Below are 24274 nucleotides of genomic sequence, written 5' to 3'. Positions count from 1 at the left end.
GCTAAAGAATGAATCTTACCCTTTCCATTGCATCTTGATTGTAAGATAAATAATACAAGCACATGGAAACTCCTGTGGCTGCCATGGAAGGACGAGGAATCTCCAGCAACTTTTGCACTCCTCCGTGAGCAACAAACTCGGTTGCAAACTTGTTATGCAGCAGCAACGATGCCAAATGCTAAAGAAAGAAGAAAGCAGACTGTTCAAACTGTCATCAATTCCTCCCTTCCAGCTGTAGAAAAACAGATTGGCAGAAAACAAGCACTCCACACTTTATCCACCTTATTTCCTCCTTCTGTTACATTTAAGCGCACAGTGTAATATCTGGCCTACATATAACTTTCATACAGCACTTAAAACAATTATGTCTCCTTATTAAAAATATTATCAGTTTAATAAGTTATTTTGCTTGACTAATGCCTGAAGAAAACACTAATGTTGAGGGCTGTTTTTTTTTCGGGTTTTTTTTTTTTTTTTTTTTTTTTTTTCCTGTTGCTTTTCTTGTATTTCTTGTTGGTGTACTCCTGAGACAATAACTGACACTCCACAGTGTTAAGATTATCACCAATCCTACTGGAAAGAAGCAGACAACCTTCCTCCTCAACTGGTCAATTTATTCCATCACAGATTTTGGGAATAGGCTTCCACAACCTCAGATCATTAGAAATAAGAAATTCTTGCTTGCTTGCTGAGTCTAACTTATCACAAACATATGCTGTCCAAGTCTTTCCTTTCTTCCCCACTCTGCACATCTGCCCTTTCCCTTGTATCAGCACTAGCATTCATTAAAGTAGCAACAAAACTAATGCTGAACTGATATAAAAGGTAACTCGGGGTGTCTGAGGGCGAAATGAGCACTTACCCACACTTGCACCATTATATGGCTTGCTATACATCTGCCTGAACATTATGGCAGGCACAGAGTTGAGAATGACACCGCAGACATACAGTAAATAAAGATAACAAAATGAATAGACTGATGGTATGATTTTTTTTTTTTTTTTTGGTGCAGCTTTTTGTTTGTCTTCTGAACAGTTTACTTGTGTACCTCAATGTTGGTAGTCAGAAATGAACTCTTTCCAGTCTGAGAAGGTCCCTTTAACTATGCAGAATTAGAAATGTTTCTTGGATGAAAACAAATTAGAACTTAAATGCCACGTGTCACATCTAGCACATTTTCAGTTACAGTACGTCACTAGATGCTCCAAATAAGATTGACTTTTAACATATTCAAGAAATAAGCATACAAAGATAAACAACAAGCAAAAAAAGACAGCAATCACTTTGTTTTACACTTTAGGAGGAGACAGGAAGAATCACTGCAACCCCCATCCCACTCACAGCTGAGGTAACCTACACCTTTTGTAGGAATGTTCCTGCTTGGAAATAAATTTGCAGACAAATGACAATGAAACAGAAAGATTATACTGGAAGACTGAAGCCAGAGAAGTCACTGTGGAAGAGGGAAGGAACTCATAGAAGAATTAATTGTTGTGCTGTAGGTTTCATTTAAAAGAGGGTTATCTTGTATTTTTTTCCCGTATTTTTGGGTGACAACTAACTGATACAGCAGTTATGTGTGAGTGATTTCAAACGTCAGGCTCAAGGATGGCATTCTGGAGCTACTGGGATTAGGATGCTTATGCTTCTTACCCCTCACAAATATCCCAGGCAATAACAGGAATCCCAGAGCAGTAATAGTGTAAGGTTTTGACGGAAAAAGAAATTTTTACCACCTTTAGATCAGTAAATGGCAGAGGAAATCAATGGCACTTCACCCACAACTAATAATGATAATAATAATAATAATAATAGTTTCAATACCCAAGAATTATAAAAACAAAAACACAGTGCAGCCAATCCCAGGGGACCCTAGTACACATGCAGGCCTAAGGGAGACAAACATATGCCTTTGATGCATGTAAATACATTCCATGATTTTCCCATTTACAGTGCAATTTTGCATTACAGAAGTGATTTACCTTAAGGGCTTCAAAAGTAAGCAGCACATCATTGGTTCGTTTCAAGTCAATGTAGTACATCATCAGCTCCCTTGATCCCAGTTGCATGAAGATGGGTAATAGCTGAGAAAAATAACATTGGGAGGCTAGCTGAACATTTCACAGGAAATTCAAGGTCTGTTTTGGCTTTTACTCTTTCAAACCCCCCAGTTTCCCCCTATTGGCAGATACCTGTTATGAGAGGTCAGTGGTAACCAGCTCCATCCATAGGAAGCAATAAAGGTTAACAGACCTCTTGTAATACATCTGCTGACTGCAGCAAGGTGCATGACAGCTGCCACAGGAAATCTTAAGGCACTCCTTCAAGTGCAGCTATCGTAAGTCCACATAGGTACCACCCTGGTGATAGGTTCCACTTTCCATCTGTGCAAAGACAACTACCCAACAACTGAACAGAAAAAACAGGAGAGCAGGGTAACAAACCAAAACCCTCTGCATAATTCTGTTTGTAATGGCTTTATGGCACTAATTCTTATTTCTCTTTCCTGTTATTCCTGGTGTATGAAGTGATTCAGTCAGCACGCAGGGTATTAGGGGGATAATGGCTTCTTTGGTTCTCACAGAAGCAGGGCACACGCACACAGTGCATAACACAAAGCAGAACTGCATTGCTTTGCTCCATCTCAAATTCAGTTAAACCACCTAGAAATATCTACTAAGACGAAGGTGGTCAGCAGATCTACGCTAAGCTGAAGTTTATAGTTAGAAAAAAAAAAAAGGAAGAGGAAACACCCTGGTAAATCTGATGTAGCTCAACTATTTTAAATAACAACAGCTCTCAAAAGCATCTGCATCTACACTGCCGTTTCTTATTAGAAACACTGCAGAATTCATACAAACCATTGCAGAAAGAACTTTAAGCTCACTATTTCCTCTGAGTTCTAAAGATGAAATCCACTAACTTCCCAGGAGTAAACGGGAAAAAAATGCACGCATTTCAAACAAAGTGACTTACCCTGTATCATGTAAATAATCAAAGTTAACAGAGACCAGGAATAAGATTCCTAGCACTGTACTCTAACTACTATTCCAGACAACTGCGAGGCTCAGGTTCGAGTATTACTTGGTAGGTACCATTCAAAATAATGACTTCATCAATTTGAAAGCCAACAATTCAGAAAACATTACTGATCTTAGTCATATTAGGAAACACTGGTGAGCGATAAAATAGCTCTCAACTTTTCCCCACAGTAACACTGACAGTTGCGTCAGGAGAATTGACAGAGTCCTCCCACCTTCATATATACGCTCACCTCTTGATATTCCCCTAAGGGAGTCAGGTATTGAAGAATGAGCCTCTGCTCTATGGCAGGAGTCAAAGGGTAAAGTGTATAATTAGTGCCAATCACCCATGGGGACATTTCTGACCAGCTGCTGTTGGACAGTTCAACAAATATCCGCTCTGGTTCTGAAGCAGAGAAGCCCAGTTTTTGCTTGGCCTTCCGGAAGCCATCTCTTTCATGCTGTTTCCCTGATTTGCTTTTTCTTAATCCCCCATCATCTAGCTTTGTAGAAGAGTTGACTCTGCTACTGGTCTTGTGACTTGAATCAAGATGAAAGGAGATCTCCATATCCCCAGCCACTTCTTCTTGCTCTCCATCCACTGCCATCTCCCCATAATCCATATCCACAGCCTCTTCATCCAAAGGCAGCAGAGAATCTGATGGCACTTTCCGAGGACTGGGACGCTTGTTTTCTTGTTTTGTGGTCATTTCAGTAACCTGTAACTCCCGCAGCCGTCGAAGCACCAAAGCCACCTGTTTCACAAAAGCAGCATGCATAAGAACACATTTCCTTTCCTCGCACCGGCTCTTACCTCTGCTCTTATCACATAAAGAAGTTTATTCCACAAAATACCAGGCATGCCGAAGTACACACTTCCCCAGAGAAATAACAATTTCAAAGTGAACAAAAAATCCCAACCCTTTTTGCTGTAGCTTTTACTCTAAAATAAACAAATAAATAAATAGATAAATAAAAAACTTCACTCGCTTTCCTGAAAGAGAAAGTGTTGTCTGAAACCCATTAAGAACCACATACTATCTTGCATCTTTCTTTCATCATCTGCCTAGTTTAGAATAAAGGCAACATTTCCTTTCAAAGCAGGAGTTTTGATAAACTGCAGTTCTAGAAAAGCTAAGAGCTTGCTTTTACTCCTGAAGGACTTATCTATGCAAGAATTAGAAGAATGCACCTATGGTTTGACACACTAAGTGACACTGTACGCCACTCTGAAAAACAAGCTTGCCTAACCTTCTTCCTTTTGACAGTCATCTCAACTGCTGATAATCATTATATAGATTTAACATTAAACTAGTGAAAGATTTATTCTTAATATGATTCTTTTTAAAATATATAACATTTCCTATGAAGTTATCTCCATATTGACTTAACCTTCATTTCTGCTCAGTGTTTAAGCTACCACACACAATATCTAAGTCTTCGAAATTTTTGCTTTAAGGAAACTAGGAATATGAGTCCCATCAAGAAGTACAGTATTTGCCTTAGGTTTTCATAGGCATTTTTTAACAGTGTAACAGAATAACCAGGCTGCATAGCCCAGCCTCAGCAAATTCAGTCAGGAAAGGATAGAAAGTATGAGCTACTGAGTGAATATATTATAACCACTGTAAAATGTATATGTTAACACATACATGAGAGTACCACCACACACTCTCAAAATAAAGGAAAAGAAAAAAATAAAGACATATCTGTCCTGTAAATAAAAGTGTGCATCAAGAGATCATTACCAGTTGTGAATTCTCATCCCTGTAATTGGCAGCGATATCTTGGTTTTCCATAGCTCCTCCTAAAAGCCCTGTTGCATATGTTCTTAGTGGCTGATCAGCTTCTCGTGCCCATTTAAAGAGATTTTCAACTATTCCTTCCTAGAATGCAGGAAACAAGAAAGCAATTCCAACAGTTAGGCTTTTTTTTTTTTTCCTGTCAGTATTACTAATAGAGATCTCCAACAATTTGGCAGGTTTCAAAGAAATGATGTTGAACTTACACTAAGAAAAAAAAAAAAGTGGTAAATTACTTACATTTCTCTAACAGCTTAGTAGTTGCAAAGTCACTTAAAACACTTCCGGTGCCAGAGGAACTCATTACATTAATGACTGCTCACTGATCAAAAGAGCCATCCTCAATAGTCATATATATATATATATATATATATATGACTATTATATATATATAATATTATATATATTTTGGGGAAGAGAGAAATGTATGCAATTATACCAATCCACATATAAGAAAACCACAGTGTTAAACATTAATATTTTAACAGGAAAACTCAGAAGTGATTGAACATGGCCTGCCAGGCATTTTTTCTTAACAAGGCTGAATAAGTGTTAACTAAAACAGTTAATTAAAAGACTACATGTTAGAATGAAAGATTCTACTATTTTTTTTCCCTCTAGATCACTAGTGGATTTTGAAACATATATAATACCATAACATCATTAGCATGACAAGATCTTGCACCTTGTACAAAATTTGAGAAGTAGGTACAACACAGAAAAAGATCAGTTAATAATAATAATGAATAGACACACATTTCAGTAAGAATCTCCAGCTTACACATTTTTAAAGAGTTGTCCGTTATACATTAAATAATAATTAAATTTTAATTAAAGTGTTCTTATGACATTAGAAAATGAGACGCGAAATCCACTGGGCGCTAGAGGGCGTCCTTATGACCAGAACAACACATTCTTAGAACAGCGATTGTCCATCATAAAGCCTCCTACAAAAAGAAAACCTTGGGAACCAGAAATGAATTTCATATATTTTCTAGTCACAAAAAAATTAAGCTAAGTTTGGCACTTTGGGCTTAAAAAATTTCTATTAACATAGAGATTTTGTGTTTCAAGAATAAAAACTATAACCTTCTCAAGGAAGAAGCCTATCACTTTGCTTTTAACTTTTTTGGGTCAAAGCCTTAGATTTTAAGCAGATTGCAAAAAAACCATATTAAATTCAATACTTCAGAAAGGATATGCATTATTCCTTTCTCTTATCACACTTTAGAATCCATATCTCTATTTCTAATAGTAAAGGAACTCAAGTGAAAATTCCACATGAAGCACTACCTGATTTCCAGACTTCAGAAAAATACTATATTAATTTCTTTTTAAAGATGAAGATAGCAGGGCTCAGGAACAAAATCTGCTTTCTCCTCGCTTTCAACCCTTTGTGCATTCCTACATAAACCACACTTGCCAACATACAGAAGCTGAATTCAGCTGTCCATAACAATTCTAGATAATCCCCATGAAGCACACAGGCTTTAGATTGCTTGAATTATGACTTGCTCATCATTTAGCTTGAATAATGCTATCACTCTGCTGCAGTAGGGATTACCAGGTGACAAGCTTACAGCAAGTCTTAACATTCTATTCTGCCTGCTTCACTCATGAACCTATAAAATAACAACTTAAGTATAACGTTTCCCAAAACACTAATTTAAATTATAAATCATTTGAGCTGGAGGGAACATTTAAAGGTCATCTAGTCTAACTCCCCTGCAACGAACACGGACACCCTTTAGCTACATGAGGTTGCTCAGAGCTCTATTCTTGAACATCTCCGTGGACAGGGTATTCACCACCTTTCTGGGCAACTTGTTCAGTGCTTCATGGTCCTTATTGTAAGAAACTATTTTGTCCAATCTAAATCTCCCCTCTTTTAATTTGAAACTATTTCCTCTTGTCCAATCACAACTGATCCTACTAAAGAGTCTGCACCCTTCTTTCTCACAGCACTCCTTCAGATACAGATAAGCTGCTGTCAGGTCTCCCCAGAACCTTCTCCAGGCTAAACAGTTTCAGTTCTCTCAGCCTGTCCTCACAGGGAAGGTGTTCCATCCCTTGGGCCATTTTTCAGGTCCTCCTCCGGACACATTCCCTTCTGTACTGAGGACTCCCACATATGGATGCAATACTCCACGTCTCACCAGCACAGAGCTGCTCCATCCTCACATCGTCAGACTGTACTGATAGTAAGGGTTGCCATGACCAGGTGCCAGTCCTTGCACTTGGCTTTGTTGAACTTCATGAGGTTCCCCCAGGCCCACTGCACAAACTTGTCTAGATCTCTCTGCATGGCCTCCCATCCCACAGATATGCTGAACGTATCATACATAATTCCAGTTCCTCTGTTTGAATCAGTCCTCTTATAACTTACAAGCTGTGGAATACTTAAGATTTGATCAGCTGAACAAGCCCACATTAGAAAGCCCCAAACCTTTAACAAGGCTAAACAGATTGTCTCCCAGAGATAGGATTTAAATGTTGCTTTTTACTGGTTTCTCCTATGGGGTGAACTGTTGGAGTACATAATACACCAAGATTATAAACTAAACCTTAGTATACAAGATACCTTTTCCTGAAAGACAACAGCAGTTTCCAGTCCTGGCATGATATCCAGAAGAAGTCTGCAGGCAGCAGTGTTTAATGGAGGTTCTCTGCTCGTCATCACATAAGCATTCACTAGCTAGAGAAGATCAGGAAAAGCATCAGTTTAAAATTCAGGAGTTGAAGTAACTTCTCTGAGAAACAGAATTCCCCTCTGATCTGACGTTCACTGATTAAATACTTTTCTTGAACTGATTTGTAAAGACAAATGCCTAAAATAATTACAGCTCACTAACAGTGTAATCATGTGAGAGTAATAGCTGAAAAAAACATTACAAAATCAAATACATACATTTTTGCTTATCAACTGCAGTTTAAGACAGAAAGCCCCACTGTAAGCAATCTGGCAGAAACCTTGCAGCAGCATGCACTATACAGGTGGTGCGCTGAGATGAGGGAAACAAAAATTCTGGCTATTAACTCATGAAAGGGTAGAGCATTGCAAGAGAAAAGCCAGACTCTTTTCTCCAAATGCTCTGCCTGAGCCTACTAGAGCTAGATACACTCTGCTTGTACAGGCACTCCAGCATTCCCAAGTATTCAAAGAAAAAGCACTGGAATTAGTGGTATTAATTTCCATTACAGAAATTAATTAGGATTTTAAACTTTTATTACAGGACCTACACTTGCTTTAAAGAGACTGATAAATGCTGAGAAGAACTAATTCGATCATTAATACGCGTATTCCAGTACTCTTGAATAGCTCATGAACTACCCCTTTCCTTGGGTCACTCTAGAGCAGCAAACAAGCTGCATTTAAACAGACTTTAAAAGCCACTGTTATGGAAGAAATAGTCCCACCACCAGTAAAACTAATATTAAACAAGCACAAGTACAGAGGTAAATAACAGAAAACAAAAATATTACAGTGTCAAGAAGACTTGACAGGTACAGTCCTTAGAGCAAACCTACCGCATTCATGAAATCATCATTCTTGAAAAGTATCCTTAGTAGGTGACCAAGCATACACTCAGGGTCCGCTCGACCTATAGAGGAAACAGGAAAAGACTTATCTATGTACCTCAAGACTTCAGTACTGAACTACTAACTTCCGACTGACTGTGGAATAATGTAGTTAGCTGTACCTTTATCAGAAACAGAATTATAGAAGCCATATGCATTATTCATCAGGTTAGTGTTTCCTCTAGTTGCAATTACCTACTTAAAAGGTGTACTAGTCACACCAGACCCTGATCAGTAGTGAACAGATTCAGGCTAGATTTTGCTTACTTTTAAACATGAATTATCATGTATCAGCTGATGCAGAGCTATCAAAACCACTTAGAATGCCTTACCAGGGTGTCGGTCATCAAAAGGGTCTGGATCCCCTTTGCGGTATTCTTCAGTCTCCTTCTCAATCAACTCAGACATCCTATAGAAGGAACGACATAAAATGAGCGTAATCCACTCCGTCCTGCCCCGACGTGCAACTCCTCACGTTAGCCTATTGTTACAGTGCTATCAAACAGCTTATCAGCTTTCATTTGAATGGCATTCAGCACTACCAGAGGATTTCAGATGGTCCACCCAGAAGGGTTAATAAAGAGCCTTGCCTCTGGTACCTCATTCCCCATCAGCCCATCAAAACATGCTGAGACCTTATCAGCATCCCAGTGGCACTCAAGTGTGATGCTCTGAAGGAGTCAATACTGCTTATTTACTCATGTTAGAGTCCTGGTGATGTCTACAACAGATACTGTAGAGAATTACAAGAAATAGGAATTTAAGCAGTACCCTTCACCTTACAGTTCCTCTTCTGGAGTGGGATAAGCCCTAAACAAGCAACTCTGCCCACTTTTCTCTTCAGTTTAGGCAGGTGCTAGGTCTTTTTAGGTGATAATTGGCATACTGAGTACATGCCAGGAGGGACTGACAAGCAGCACGGAAAGTGAGCTGAGCACTCTCCTCAGTCCATGCAGATTAGGGAGGCAGCCAAAGAGCATGCCAGCAGAAGCTTCTGAGTGGTTCTAGGGACAACAACATTATCATAGCCTAGATGAAACAGGCATACAAATCACTGATTATCTGATTTGGATGGTTGCGTTTATTTTGAGACAACTAGGCGCAATCATCTGACCAAAATATAAAAGCACTGCCTCTTCAAAATTGGCTTTGAAAAGAAAAAAAAAAAAAAGCAACCAAAAAATTTTTTTGACTGAAAGCACACAAAGAGTAACTATGAAGTGCCTTGGATGCATCTATGGCTTATTCCACTCTCCTACCATTTTTACTGAGAATTGACAAACTACCAAAGTTCATTCTCACCTCTTAACACAGGCACTGACACAAAAGGTTTTAACAACAAAAAACAAAAAGAACAAACACACAAATGCTGTTCTTTTATGCAGGTTTCAACATTTCCTTTATTCACTTGATATTAAGCTAGCTCCCTATCCACTTGAGTGTGCAAGCAAGATCTAGGTACTACATGAGGGACAGGTGTTCTTCCCCTCACTTTGGACTCTTTTTTTTTTTTTCTCCAAATTGTTTACAACTATCCCTGCAGATCACCTTTGAAAATTAGTCATATTCTCACTTTCACTTGCCAGAAACACGGCTCACTTGAAGTCAAAGAAGGAGGTTGTGGGGACACTCAAGTTGCAACACTACCACTGATGCAAAAGGCACAATATAAAGCGGTGCCTTTATGACAGACTACAGACAGGATGCTCTGCAATACCACACTGCAACATACCATACCCCATATTTGGTCTGTGGAGCTGAAGTCAAAACACTGTGCTCTTGCCATTGTGTCACACTCTGACCTCTGCTGAATCAGAATCACATTTTAGCAGGCACCCATGCACAAAGAGAAGTTTTCTTCCAAGTAACTTAGAAGGCAGTAGGAAGTAGAAAAACATCACTCACCAAACAAACATGACCACAGCTTCCTCTGCCATAAGCCTAAATCAATATGCAAGAGCACTGCTATCTCCAGACATCAGCTAACACAAGCTCCACTTGGGGAGGATTTCTAGCACATCTTCCAGCAAATTCTTTTTAACCTATGCAGTATCTAAAACCTTGTATTCCAGACAGATACATAGCTTTCTCTTTTTTTCTCAGAAGCACTGTAAAACCTGCTAGAGCCAAGGGTACATCTCCTCACTATCAACCTTAAGTAGACCTGTTACCTACACCACAGCCAAAATACCTAAGCTCTTACTATCCATCAACTCTCTCCTTGCTGTACAGAAACCTTAGAGAACCAAAGGAGGATTATCAGATTTGCTTAGGCCTAAAGAATGGAAGGAACTCGAGGAGTTCCAAACCTCTATCAATGCAAGAAAATGCATGTTGAATTTAAATTTCTTAGAACACATTAAATTTCTGGTGTTCGTCATTGTGACAAAAATCTTGGAAGCAGCACATATGCTTCCGTCAATACACAAACCAGACAACAATACACACAGATGCACCAAAATACGGCTCAGGATTTTCAAGAGACCTACTCATTTTTAAACACTTGGCTTTGGCTTTTTGCAGCTCATCTCTCTCTTCTGCACTGTTATTTCTAAGGAGCAGTATAAAAAGCAAGCATTTGTGCCTGCAAGGTGAGGCATAACACAGGTCTGCGCGAAGAAGCTCCAGCGCATTTCTGTCATTTCTACCCAGTGCCAGCTCAGGATCTGTGCACTAAGGTACCTGACCCAAGAACACAGAGCAGCATGGTACAGAAACCTGGGCTGCTCTAACGCACCAGTGAGCACAGTAAGCCCTTCAGGCACACACCAGGCAGACAACAGCTCTGACAGTAGAGGTGGGAGGAGGAACTTTGTGGAATTCCTGTGACTGCCTTATTATACCAAGAACATTACAAGATTGCATAAGAGAGGTCTGGCCTGGGAAACCACAACTACAATTGATACTTTAAATAATCCTCTTGTAGAAGACTTCCTATAATGAATGGTGTTACTAGCACATACATACCTAGAAACATCCCAGGGAATATTTTCCTCGCACAATAACACGGCAGCGTAACAATGTCCAGTTAAAAAAAAAAATCAACTTCTGAAATTTCCCTTTAAGCATGCTGTATGAGTTGCAGTAAAATTTTTTCAGTAAGGCTCCCTCCATCCAGTGTGTCTCTCTCTTACTTTCACATAAACTGCCCAGCATCAGTGCAATTACAAACCCCACACCACCACTCCGATGGAACCACATTCTCACAGCTTGCTATTTTGATCAACAAATTACAAGTTTCAGAAGAACATACCAAATTTATTTTACTTGTTTAATGATTCCATCAGTTTCTACTATTTCAGAGTATTAAATCCATGTTTAGAGGTAGACTGTGTAAGACCTTTTGCAATATAAATGCTTAGTAAGCTTGTATGCATTTAAGTACTACACTCACAGTTCAAATTTCAGGCCAAGGATAACTTAATTACCAACAGTTAACCAGTTATTAAAAACCTTCAAGCAAACAACACAGTAAAAACTGCTCTCAAGCAAATTCCTAAATCTGAATATCAGAAGTTATTTTATGGAACTCACCTGGTGAGAATAGGAACCATATCTTGCCCACTGCCATGTTCTTTCTCCCATTGCTCAAGCAAAGTAGTGAGCTCAGCCTTGGAGTCCACATGCCCAGATCCTGAAGTCATGGCTTAGCCTAAGGCAGAGGTAACAAACAAACAAAAAAAAAGCAGGAAGGTGAGCAAGACATCCCACAGTTTTACAATATTTACTGAAACGATCCAAATCAAAACTTAAAATCTACTTGGAAGACCACAATACTGCTGCATTTCACTTTAGCTACTGAAGTTTTCTCTTGGTCCATCGCCTGAAGAATAAAGGAATGCATGCACACTTAGAACAAGTCTCAACTGGTACACAACAACTCTGAGCACAAGGGAAAGCAGGCACACCTAACCAGACGTGCTCAGCACTAAAGCTGTTCAGAATGCTCCCTCAGTTCCACACAGACCTGAGTTAACCCTTTGCCACTGCTCAAGATTTGCTCACGAAACCATAAAGCCAGGGCAGCAAGATTACCATCAATGTTTTTATTCCAGTTTAATGACCCTGGACATTGGAGAAAGAACCAAGAATCACCTTGGCTTGGTGCTGCTGAGGAGGCAGGTGACAGTGAGAGGAGCAGGTCACATATTGCCCTGTTTATGAGGTGTCCAGCCACAGGCAGTGGCTCCAGGGAGAAGGAAGAGCTTGCACAGGATGGAGCACTGGAGCACATGCTCAGCTGTATCAGTTTTCTGATGACTTAGCTCCCCATCCTCAAAAGCAGGCTCCCTACGGCACTCAGCAACCTGTCACAGGACCATTTCAGGGAGGGCACACTCACTCTAGGTTCTGCTTAAGCCTCTGAATTTCCAGACATCAATTTTTGTCAGTGTAATAAAAATCTACTAGAAATACTAACAGATCAAACTAGAACACACTCTGTCTCAAAATACTGCCATGCCCTAAAGCAGTTACAGCATTTCATTAACCATAAGATAACCAATATCCGTCTGCTACAAGATTAAATACCCATGTCATAAATGACCCAGAGTAAGAGCATCCTAAAATCATGTTAAAGGCAGATATGTCATGTTTAAGGCAGTTCTGTACACACAAACCCCTGTAATATATGTTTACGAATCACTTAAAGGAGAGACCATTAAGGCAGCCATGGTTTCACCTATTCACATAAGCCTTTACAGCTCAGGCTCATTCTGACAGAAGTCCCCATGCATAACTGAGTGCTGGCCTCCCCTGACTTGCTGACAGCCTTCCCTTGCTTGGGGAGTGAATGAGCAACTCTGCAGCCCTACCTCCCAATCGGCACCTTCTGCACTTACTCAGGGGGTGGCAAACAGACATCACCCAGCTGAAATGGGCAGGGACTGCAGCTTCCCAAAGACCACAGAAAAATACACCTACAACATCAAGACACCTAGTCAGAAAAACACCATTTTGATAACCACTACATACAAGCAGAGTATGAAGAAAAAAAAAAAAAAAAAAAAAAAAAAAGCCTAAGCATAGCATAAGCTGGTGTTCTCTACATGAGAAGTAATTGTGATTTTATCTAGAGCATTTTCATCATTCATTTATCACAGGTTTAGCAGCTTTGGAAAAAGCACCAACTTAATGCAAACAACAAAGCATCCTGAGATTGTACGCACACAACGGAACATCTCTGATAAGGAAAACTGCTCCTAGCTCAGAGGTCCATGCCTTTTTTCATTAACTCAACAACACTTGCCAGCAGCATTTCTCAGCTTTTAAACCCACAGAAAAATAAAATTTGTATGAGTAAAAAAAAAAAAATAAAATAAAAAACTACTTTGAGCTTCTGAATGTAAGTGCTGTAAATGGCAACTGCATTCAACTGTTTCCGACATCCATACCTTTGTTCCATGCCCAAAGGACACAGAAAAAAATGCCTCATGATCCCAGAGCTTGTGTAAGGCCTAGGCAGGCTCTTTTGCAGCCTGCAGAACAGCTTATTTTCCCTAACGAATTTTCATTATTTCAGCTAAAAAAATGAGAAACACTACTCCAGCAATACCAGCAAGAGGTAAACAAAGTCCCATGCAGGAAGATCAGAGAAGTGCTCAAGTTATACCATAACCGAGGGGAAAAAAACCTTGGAGCTTATCTCACTTCAAGCACGTCACAGGTCTGAAGAACTGATGCTCATACAATACTCCCTGCAGTAGAGTTAAAACATAAGAATGCCACCCTTTTGACAGGTGCACAGCATTGGTGGTGCCTCCCCAAGGCATCCAAAGGAACTTGGCTATTCTAAGTGGCACTGCAAAGGGCAGCAACAAGAACTCTACCCCCAGCAGCACCTACTGCTGCAGTTCCCATACAAGTACACCAGAGACAAAATATGCAAGGATTGAAAGTTATGGCAGCCAAAAGCCTTTTCAAATGCAAGAATCAAAGAAGTTCCTGCTGTGTTTGTTTTTTCGTTTTTTTCTTTCCAAGTATTCTACCTTAAATCATAGTGAAGCACCCTGCAGAAAGGCCAAGACCAGAAATTATACGAACCGAACTGCAAATATCACAAATCCCCCCACCCTACTGGACAGGAAGGCCTGCAAGGGCTCTCCCTCAGAGAGGCTGGTGAACACACGCATCCTTACACTGCTTTCCAGGAACCGGAACAGGGAGCACCTCTCCCAGCAGGAATTGAATCCATGACTTTTTCATTTTTACTTTCTAATAAGTTTTGGAAATCATGTGCCACAACAGATTTTAGTTAATACATATAATAAGCTAGTGGTAGAAACACTTTCTGCAACCCTGGCTGCAGTTTCCTAAGAGCAGAGCACAGCTTAGGTTGTTCAGCTTCACCTCTTGCTCCTCAGCACATGTGAGTATCACACTGACATGAAAACAACAGGTCATTCACCTATTGATCAAGTTACATTGCTGAAAAGGATTATGAGATCTGAACACAGTGACGGCCATGCAGATAAGCATTTTGAAGTGTGAAACCTGTCAGGTGAAAAAGAGATCTATTCGCGAAATCTGAAAGTCCACAGACGGTTTGGTTAGTTGGGAAACAAACTCAAAAATCTACATTTTAATTAAAATGGAAAATGAAACGGACACATAAAAACAAAGGTGTTAACTTATGGAGAAAAAGAAATCCATTTTAACCAATATTGCAGAAAGACTGCACATTCAGGTTTATAAGTTTCATCAACAAAAAAAGCCCAGGAGGATCTGTGTGCCCAAATACAGAGTCAACTCAAGGTCTTAACACACACACACGCTGACCTCACTGAGAGTAAGACACGTAATGCAATACTATATTCCCAGATGAGAAACTTAGGAATCAGAACCCAATTAAACGCCCAGCAAGCAGATCAGCACATCTGTATGTTCTTCCCATATTTTTTTAACATGAGGAGTTTCTTACTTGAAAGGAAAAAAGGAAACAGTAACAACCTCCTGTTCACCACAATTACTGTTTAACAGCAGAGATACATGTCAGCTGGTGGACCACATCTGTTGAGCCCCAACCAACCAGGCCCAAGCTGGAGAAGGAGCACGCTGCCAACCCTGGGATGGAGCGCAGCCACAGCGCCCATCGCCCGCACCGGGGGACCTGAGGCACTGCAGTGCTACAGCTGAGAGGAGGGGAACCTTGATTCGTGCCCCTTACCAACCGAACACCTCGCGCAGCTCCCACCAGGCTGCTGTTACACAACGCGTTCCTGGCATCGCTTCGAGCGTTACCCAATAAATAAATGAATAAATAGAAAAACATTAAGGAAGTCTTGTGGGGATTTGCTGTTTTGTTTTAAAGCCGTAACATCGTCTAACACCGGAGGAAAGCACACAGTTACTCAGTCTATCAGCCCCAGCGCTCACACCGACCAAACCCGGCACTCCCCCCCGCCGGGGCAGGCAGGTACAGCCGGCAGCCAGCAGTCCGAGGCGGGCACCGGGCCGCGCTCCCCGCCCCAGCACCGCCTGCGAAAGCGTTGCCGCTCCCCCACTCCGCGGGCAGCGGCGAGGCTCCCGACGGCCCCGCGGCGCTCGGCCCCCCGAGCCGGGCCGGGAGCGGAGCCCCCGGGAGCTCCTCGGGGAAGGAGGCGGCCGAACGGCGGCGGGCGGAGGTCCGCGGAGGGCAGCGCGGCGCCCTCAGCCCCGCCATCACCGAGGACGCCCGCAGCCGCGGGGCGGGACGCGCAGGCTCGGCAGCCCACCCGCCCGCGGCTCCCGCACGGCCCGAGGCGACTCTTTCCCCCGCCCCCGCCCGGCCCGGAGGCCGCGGCCGCCGGCCCCGCGCCCCGTACCTGCCCGATGCCCCGCTGGGTCGCCGCCGTCGCCACCCCGGCCCCCGCGCTCGGCCCCGCGCACCCCGCGGCGGCCGCGATCGCTATGGCGGGCACACACTTTGTGCGTCACCACGCTGGGGGCCGCGTCACAAAGCGCGAGGAGCGGCGCGAGAGGAACGCAGGAGGAGAAGCCGCTAAGACCTCGCGCGCGGCCGGCCGGGAAACGCAGTTCGGGCGGACGTCGCGCGTCTGCGCATGCGCTGCTCCGGAGCGGCGCCGAAGAGCGCCTTGGGAGTCCTGGTTCACGGGAGGCGGCGCTGCTCTCGGCGCTACCCGGCGTTCACGGTCGCTGTCCGCGGGCTGCTACGACGGGCGCCGAGCCGCGGCTGCGGGCCCTGATTGCCGGCTGTCGGCGGGCTGCGGCCGGGCGTCACCTCGATAGGCGGGACCTACGGCGGTGATACGCTGGGGCCGAGCGACAGGGCGGGGCTCTCGCCATTTCCCCGCTTTTATGCCTCCTCCTTTCGCTTATCTGCGGGGTCCGAACGCCATCCTGCTCCTGCCCGGTGCCGTGGGACGGCATCGCGGACAGCGGTGCCCGAACACCCGCAGCTGCGCGGGGCCGCCTCCAGGGCGGCTCAGAGCGGGGCTGAAGCCGTTCTCAGGGTCTCCCGGGCCCCCAGGGCCTGCTCCCTTCCCACATCGTAGAATCATTACGTTTCAAAAAGTCTACTAAGATCATCGAGCCCAGCCATCGACCCACCCGCACCTGTCCACTAACCGTGTCCCTCAGTGCCATGTCCCCAGGGCTTGGCCACCCTTTCAGAGAATAAATTTCTGCTAATACCCAGTGGGAACCTCCCCTGGTGCAACTTGAGGCTGTTTCCTCTTGTCCTACCCCTGTTATCAGGGAGAAGAGGTCGACTCCTGGAGCCCCCAGTATACGAGGGATGCAGAGCTGTTGGAGCGGGTCCAGAAGAGGGCCACTAAGATGATCAGAGGGCTGGAGCACGTATCTATGAAGAAATGCTGAGGTAGTGGGGCTTGTTTAGCTTGGAGAAGACTCCAGGGAGACTTCATCATGGCCTTTCAGTACTTGAAGGGAGCTCATGAGCAGGAGGGGAATCAATTTTTTACATGGTCTGATAAAGAGGCTTTAAACTAAAAGAGGAGTGGAAGAAGTTGTCTAGAGAAGTTGTGAATACTCCATGTCTGGATGCATTCAAGGCCAGGGGTTGAAACTACATGATCTTTTAGGTCCCTTCTAACCTAAGCCATTCTCTTATATATAATCCCCACCTTGCTACAACCTCCTTTCAGGGAGTCGATAGAGAGTAATAAGGCCACCAAGCTCTGCAGCATAAGTTTGCTGCATGACTCACAGAGGTGCATAAGATCAGTAACAGAGTTCAGTCCTCCCACAGCACTTGTGCATACCACGCTGATGCTGTAAACACCCACAGCACCCATATCATCCCCTGGCAGCACTCAGGGATTCCTACAATGTCAGAAATTAAATTTTTGGGACAGTCTGGCCCTGCCCTGCTAAGATGTTTGTAAACAAAAGGGTGTTCCTCTGCAAATTCCATGCCCCAGGAGACATTAGGGATGGGGTGGAAGGTCAGTGTCTGGGCAGGTGCACCTAGGAATGGAGAACATACCACAGGATGGCTGTGGAGGTTGGTTTGGCTGCAGTGTGCTCCTCTGCTGAGCGCTCTCCTCCCTTCCACCCTGACCTGCAGTGCCCATGGGCACATAGTGAGTGAGCAGCAACTACAGTTCTCTCTCAGCTCCAGATCTGGTAGCACCTATCTTATTTTCAGCTTGAAGTGCCAGCTCAGAGACTGTTTTATGCAGAAATGTATCAGTCTGTATCTGCAGAGATATTCACAGGGACTTCACACACCATCCAGTCTCCCCAGCAACGCTTGCTGACCATCTGTGTAAGAACGTTCATGCTGTGCAAAAAAGAATACGCTTGAAGATTATTGAGATTATGGCCATTAGGTAACTGCAGTCTAGCAAGCAGCATGTCACCAAATGCTCTACCTATCTTCCTTGCCATAGACAGGATAAAAAAAGACAGAAAGTGGGAGTAGGCAGGGAAAAGCAGAGCAGCCGGATCCTATAGCCCTCTCCTCTCAGCGAAGAGGCTATGGCGTGCTCGGTTCGTGCCGGATGTTGTGCTACAAGAGGCAGTCTGGTCACCTGGTGGCACTCCAGGATCACTGCACCAGACCGACATCCTCTAGGGAGGACAGGGAAGAAAAGCAAAATAAGCACAAATTTACAAACAATCACGTGGGGCTAATGTGAATATGCTTGGAAAGAGCCACTAGTGTGCACACACACAGAGCAAAACCGTCCAACATCTGGATGGAGAAATAAAATGCAAAAGTTCAGAAAAAAAAATTGCCCACTCGAGTTCTGCCTGATCTGTTGCCATTTCCAAGAATGACAGGAATAATTCAGGGAGCTCAGTTCATGGAAGGAGTGTGCAGAGGAGATGCAGAGGGCAGCAGAGCCTAGTTGAGCATGTGAATTACAGTAATTCTGCATTCTCAAGCCAAAAGTCAACAGGAAAGTTAAATAATATAGGCTGACCATTCTGTTTTGCAAAGCAGCCCTTCATGCTTTGGTACAAACCCGCGGTTTTCTTGAATCCTGACCATGCCACAGGCATGCTGTCTGGTAGCTGGCATTGGGCAGATAAAGCTCAGGGCTTTATCCTCAGCTTCTCACAGTCATCTAGAAGCTTCAGGGAGGTACTGAGACCTCTCCTCTGTCCTAAAGGTGAAGGTGGGTTGTGGTAATAACAAGCATAAGTAAACACGCTCATTTTAGATTGTCAAGGAATTCCATCAAGGGTCTTAGTGATAGCTACATGATGGTCTCCAATATCTGATAATTCTAATCTGTATTTTACAGCAGTGGTCTCTGCAGCTCTCAGTGCTCAACAGAATCTCAGATCCAAGCAGCCACGTGTACAGGGCATGTCTGTGACTGCTGACACATTTGGAACCAGACCACTGTACAGTCTGAACATAAATCAGTTGGGTTGAGCGTGAACTCAGCCACACCTAGAAAGAAACCCTGAAGCTGCTGTAGCAGTGAAAAGCGTTTAACAGACCTCAAAGTCTAAGAAATTATCAGCTGAAGGGAGGTAATTTAAAGCTGCAAAGAGAGAACAGGCTGCCTGAATTTGTGCTAGGATTTACCCATGACACTTGACCTATGTTTCCCTCTCCCATGAAGCAGCCCATGTTTCTTCAGCCAAAATGAATGACTTCCTCTGGTAATACTTCGCTTTGTGCTGCCCTGACCAGATGGCTCCAGAAATGCTCCCAGTGCAATGGAGATGTCTCAGGGCAGCTTGCTGAAGCACTGAGCACCACCAAGTCTGCGTACCTTGAAGATGCAGGCAGACCCAGCGCAGGATGTTAATGGCCACAGCCCCAGACTCCCCTGATCCTGGGTGACGTCAGAGAGTGCCAGTTCTGCTGCTGACCCCACACTGCTGAGGCAGAACAGTGGCCCAGGCTCTAGGGAGCTTTCCTTCCCTCTTTCATTCATCCTTTTGTGCAGACTATGTTGTCTTCTCTCTTTCTGCTTCATAGTCTTAGTCTGTGAGAAGGGAATATAGCAAGAACAAAGCTTCATATATTTATTTGAACAAACAAAACAATGAATGCATGAAGATGAGGCTGGAGGGCAAGGGAAAACTGCTGAATTTTAAGGGATTCCAACAGGTGCCAACCTACAATGGAGAAAAATGCCATTGCCTCACAGTTTTGTTGTGAGCAACTGCAAAGAGACTTTGCTTTGTGGGTGCTGGGCAGCACCACAACCCCACCCCAGCTGGGTACTCCCTTTGTCAGGCTGAGAAAGACACATTTCTAAAGTTTACACTACTCCTGCAAAGACACAACATACAACAAAAAGAAAATAACAGATTTTACGCTGAGCATTTAAAGATTACTAATCAATGAGCATTATTCACAGCTTGATAATGTAGCTGCCTTGCAATAATAATGCAAGTTATAGCTGCAGGGGAGCCCTAAAACCTGGCAGACATTGGCATCACCTGAACAGTGGCTCCTCTCTGCACACTGAACTGCCATCTCTGAGGCGCGTGTCTATCTGCAGTTATGACATTGCTACAGTGTGGTAAAATGAATGTTAATGGTGAAATAGTTTAGAACCCCAAAAATGGGAGGTTGAACAGAGCCCTTAAATGAAGCTACATTCCAATAAATGAAAGTCTGGGAACAAAACCAAAAGGGCCATGAGGCCCATGGCAAGAAGCTTTGGACCCTTTTTTATCCTCTCTTAAGGATAAAATGCTTGGAGTCTTTAAATCAGAAGTTTGGGCTGCAGGAGGAGGCTTTGTACACTGACATGAGGCTTTGGGCTCCTCACACTGGGGTGTGAGGCTTCAAAATAAAGACTCCTTTCCACATTACAGAGGCATTGAGCCTCACCTCAGGGTGCAAATTTTCTCTGTAGTCTTTTTTTGGTTTTTCCTTTCAAGGCTCAGAGCCTTGGCTGGAGGGCCCAGAGCCTTATTTCAGATCAGAAACATCCTTTTCAGTTCCAAACCCAAGTACCAGAGCTTGAAACCTCTTTCCCGTGTCTGAAGCCCCATCTGAGAGCAAAACCCAATCTGGGAGACTCAGAGCTGGATTTGAAGGCTTCAGAGCACCACCAGCCTACTGCTGGCAGGGAGCTTCGGAAACAGAAAGGACCATGTTCCTAGGCAAGCCCTGCTGTGCAAGGGTTAGCTGAACAACAGCCAAACAACTGCAGGACTGCTGAGGCAGGACTGAGGGCTGACGGACACTCACCTTTGACCCAGGGAGAGCCAGGACAAAGCTGATGACTGCTTGACCTTTGGTGTGCTGTATGGGAACTGCTGAGTCGTGGCCTGAACCTCTGATTGATCACCTGAGGCGAGCCATGAGTCAGCCAGAGGAGCACAGGTGAAGGCAATTCACCTGTGCTGCCAGAAGCCAGGCTGCACCCCTCCTAGACCTATTGAAGAGCTGGCTACCAGTAGGGAAGGATCTCTTCTGGAGATTGCCTCTTCTGGTGTTTTGTAGGTGAGCCCAGCATAAGGGTAAGCTTTCCATTTATTCTCTTTTGTTATCGTTGTCCACTTTGCCTACCTCTCTTGATTATATTGTGATTGTAACATCTTGATATCCATTGATTATACAGTATGCCCAGCAAATGCTGGACTGCAGAGAGCATCCAGCAGAGGTCTGAGCTCTGGGAAAGCCTCAGGCTAGCTGGTGAGAAGACATGCCTTCTGCTCAGAGTAGGGTACATCCATGCCTGCATGTGGCCCAGAGCCCAGAATGTTCTCCTGGCAGGGAGGAGCGTTACTGTGAAATAAGCCCAGGCAGGAGAGGAGGTGATGATGGCCGGAAACATTTTGCATCTTCATTTCTCATTCAGAGCACTGCTCAGGTGAAAACACCAGCAGAGCTGACAGTTTCAAAATGCTTTAGTCTGTGCTGAAGTTTCAAAGCAAACCACAGACCTTTTACTACGCACACTTCTCTTTATGGTTTTCCCTCAACCTGGTGGCAACTAACTCTTCTCTTTGCATTTGTTTTCTCCCATAACACCGACTTGAAAAGCAACGATGCCTGCCTATGCTAAGATAGCCAGTGAATAACTGGGCTGAAGCAGGGAACCATGGCTGTCTATATCCATTCAATGCCTCAAATAGCTGCTGCTGCCCTGCTGCTGCCCTGCTGCCCCCTGCTGCAGCAGCAGGCAGTGACACATGGCAGCCCCTGGCACCCTGCCTGCTGATGCCACCCACCACCTGCATCGCACCTGCCTCTCTCGCATTTCCGTGCCCACCACCACCGCTACTCATTGTGGTTTGATCCTGGTGGTGCTCACCCGCGCCAGCCTTGCAGGCTCTCTGGGATGCCCTGCCTGACCTTTCCACCCCTGGCTGGCAGTGCCCATGCTAGCAGTGCCTGTGGTGGCTGCAGCCCCTGCTCTGGCCGAGGAAGGGCTGGGAATCCTGCTGCCTCCTGCTTTGGTGTGCATATAGTGCTTGCCCTGTTATGAAAATTACTTCTGCCACATTGACTCATGTTCTTGGTGTAGCACCAGCCTGGGCCCTCGGCTCTCTTTTAGGGCTTACCTGTTAGTGCTAGTATCTGCATCCTATGTATGGGATGGATGGGGCAAACAAATTTTCTTCTCTGCTTTAGAGGCATATGTCCCTGCCCAACTCTTCTATAATGGAAAGGTGGATTATCTTGACCTTCAGTGACTCAGAGGTCTTCCGTCTCATCTCAAGAAGATTCTGAAAGGTAAGCGCTCTCACTTCCAGCAGCTTTACCACAGGTCCTGACTGAAGTTCAACCAAGAGACGTCCCAGCAAGGGAGCTGTGGGTAATGAAATGTGATTAAATGTAAGGAGAGGAGACTTGAATTTTAATGAGATGAAAATTATTCTAGAGAAGGCAGCATCCCTCTGGGGTGGAGTATCCTTTAAGTTAACATCTTACTCTTTATATCCCCAACTGGGATACTAATTTATCTTCTGCTAATTGCAGGCTCTGTCCTGAGTGTTTAGTTAGAAACTTTTTTTTCTGAACTCCTGTTCTGATTTTTCTTGCTTTTATTCTCTGCTCCAAGCTCATTATGGTGTGTGGTGGGGACAGCAGAGATGTGCTGAGCAGAGTCAGGTCTCAGTCCCTTTTTTTCTAAGAACTCTGACAGACATCACCAATGGCCTCAAGCATCACTCAATTTCCAGAGTGCACAAAAGCAGCAATCTGTACAAAGAAAAAAAAAAAAAAAGAAACTTTAAGATCATCTCTTTCTAGACTCCAATCTCAAACTGCTCTTTCTTAAAAGCAACTCATATGTACCCTTGTATGCTTTCTTCAATCTCATTTACAGTGCAGTAGTAAAAGCCACCAGACTTTCTTTGATCTTTGTTCTGTTCTTCCCCTGTTGCTCAGGGGTCGCAGAGAAGGTGGAGAGGGAGGAGAGAGAAAGATGTTAGTAAAAGCAGTTACCTCACTGAGTGATTATCTCTTTTAGTTTCTTTGGCTACGGAATCTCCCAAATTTGCACAAGCTTCTAGGCCCCACAGTCAAAATTACTTAAAATAAAACGCCACCAACAGAAATGGGAAGGACTCTCAAAATAGGCTTTTAAAGTCCTGCTACACAGAATCAGAAACAGCAGGTGAGGGACTGTGATTCTCCTCCATCTCCAATCTGTTGCTAATCATTTATCTATTCAGAGATGATTTCACGTTTTGGCTCTTTCACAACGTTTTACCATTACAGGGTCTGGACTCTAAGCCTCAGTCTCTGATTCAGAGACTAAAAACTGGGCCAAGCACTTGGGTCTCAGTCTGGCCCTTGTGTCTGGCTCCCCAACCATGGGTTCTGGGCGTAGTTTCCAGGGCCAGTGCTCATTTCCCAGCCTGACTGCCTGCTCCCCATCCCCGGGCTCCGTTCGTGGGCCCTACAACCGGTTTCCGGCTTTCAGCCCCTGAGCCTCTGTCCCGAATCCCAGTCTTTGGGGCTGGTGTCAGATCTTGGGCCCTGATCCCTGGGCCAGGACCTGAGCCCTAGGCCTAGCCGTGGTTCCCGGTCCTCATTCTCGTTCACCAGCGCCCCGACCCCCTCCGCTACCAGCCGCGCGTAGCACCCGGAAGTGAAAGCAAGCACGCCGCCGCCGCCCAGAAGAAGCCGGAAAGCCCACGCTCTCGCGAGATCGCCCCACCCAATCAGCTGCCGCAAGGTTTCTCTCCTTCCCGTATCCCTTCACTCCCAGCGCCACGCCGCGGCCGCAAGAACCAACGACCAGTCGGTTCTGGTCGCCCGGGTTATGACGTCACCACGCCGGAAGCGCCGCGAGAGAGGAGCGGAGTTGCGGGAGGAGCGCTTTATTTGGCCGCCAAAGAGGGGCTGGCGGAAGTTTTACGGCGAGCAGTCGCCTACGCAGCTGTACCTCGTAACTTGGCCAGCTTTAGCACCCTGGCGAGGTCGCAGGCGGCGTGCACGGCGTTGACGTCCTTGGTCACCAGCTCCTGCTTGTTGTT

General features: G+C 44.5%; 1 protein-coding gene and 1 long non-coding RNA gene across 13 annotated transcripts in view; both read right to left on the bottom strand.

Moving 5' to 3' along the window:
• The window catches only part of DCAF1 (DDB1 and CUL4 associated factor 1), a 51292-nt gene extending 35035 nt beyond the window's left edge, over positions 1–16257 (bottom strand). For 4 of the 9 annotated variants that reach the window (XM_042885399.1, XM_042885400.1, XM_042885401.1 and 1 more), the window contains exons 1-9: positions 15570–15799; positions 11939–12060; positions 8737–8813; positions 8354–8427; positions 7407–7520; positions 4772–4909; positions 3275–3778; positions 1983–2084; positions 20–178 (exon numbers count right to left, since the gene is read on the bottom strand). In XM_042885399.1, the coding sequence (XP_042741333.1) occupies positions 20–178; positions 1983–2084; positions 3275–3778; positions 4772–4909; positions 7407–7520; positions 8354–8427; positions 8737–8813; positions 11939–12048 (1278 nt within the window). In that variant the 5' untranslated portion in view covers positions 12049–12060; positions 15570–15799. Of the gene's footprint in view, positions 1–19; positions 179–1982; positions 2085–3274; positions 3779–4771; positions 4910–7406; positions 7521–8353; positions 8428–8736; positions 8814–11371; positions 11430–11938; positions 12061–15569; positions 15800–16206 lie in introns of those variants that run through there. The other 5 variants (XM_042885394.1, XM_042885396.1, XM_042885397.1 and 2 more) reach the window with 3 other exon arrangements.
• Positions 16258–17999: 1742 nt separating this feature from the next.
• LOC122187734 lies at positions 18000–23906 on the bottom strand. Of its 4 annotated transcripts, XR_006181401.1 has the most exons (5): positions 23088–23905; positions 22722–22991; positions 22352–22599; positions 19597–19812; positions 18000–18146 (listed from the first exon to the last, which is right to left on the bottom strand). It is a non-coding gene; the product is annotated as an uncharacterized LOC122187734 (long non-coding RNA). The 4 variants fall into 4 exon arrangements; XR_006181400.1 differs by having other exon boundaries at positions 22352–22991; positions 23088–23906; XR_006181402.1 differs by lacking the exons at positions 18000–18146; positions 19597–19812 and adding an exon at positions 19839–19945 and having other exon boundaries at positions 22352–22991; positions 23088–23904.
• Positions 23907–24274: the final 368 nt, after the last annotated feature.

This window comes from Lagopus leucura, unplaced genomic scaffold (assembly GCF_019238085.1).
Source record: "Lagopus leucura isolate 7727_CA_CO unplaced genomic scaffold, USGS_WTPT01 Super-Scaffold_100050, whole genome shotgun sequence".
NCBI classification, from domain to species: domain Eukaryota; kingdom Metazoa; phylum Chordata; class Aves; order Galliformes; family Phasianidae; genus Lagopus; species Lagopus leucura.
This window is presented reverse-complemented; position numbering and strand designations above follow the sequence as displayed.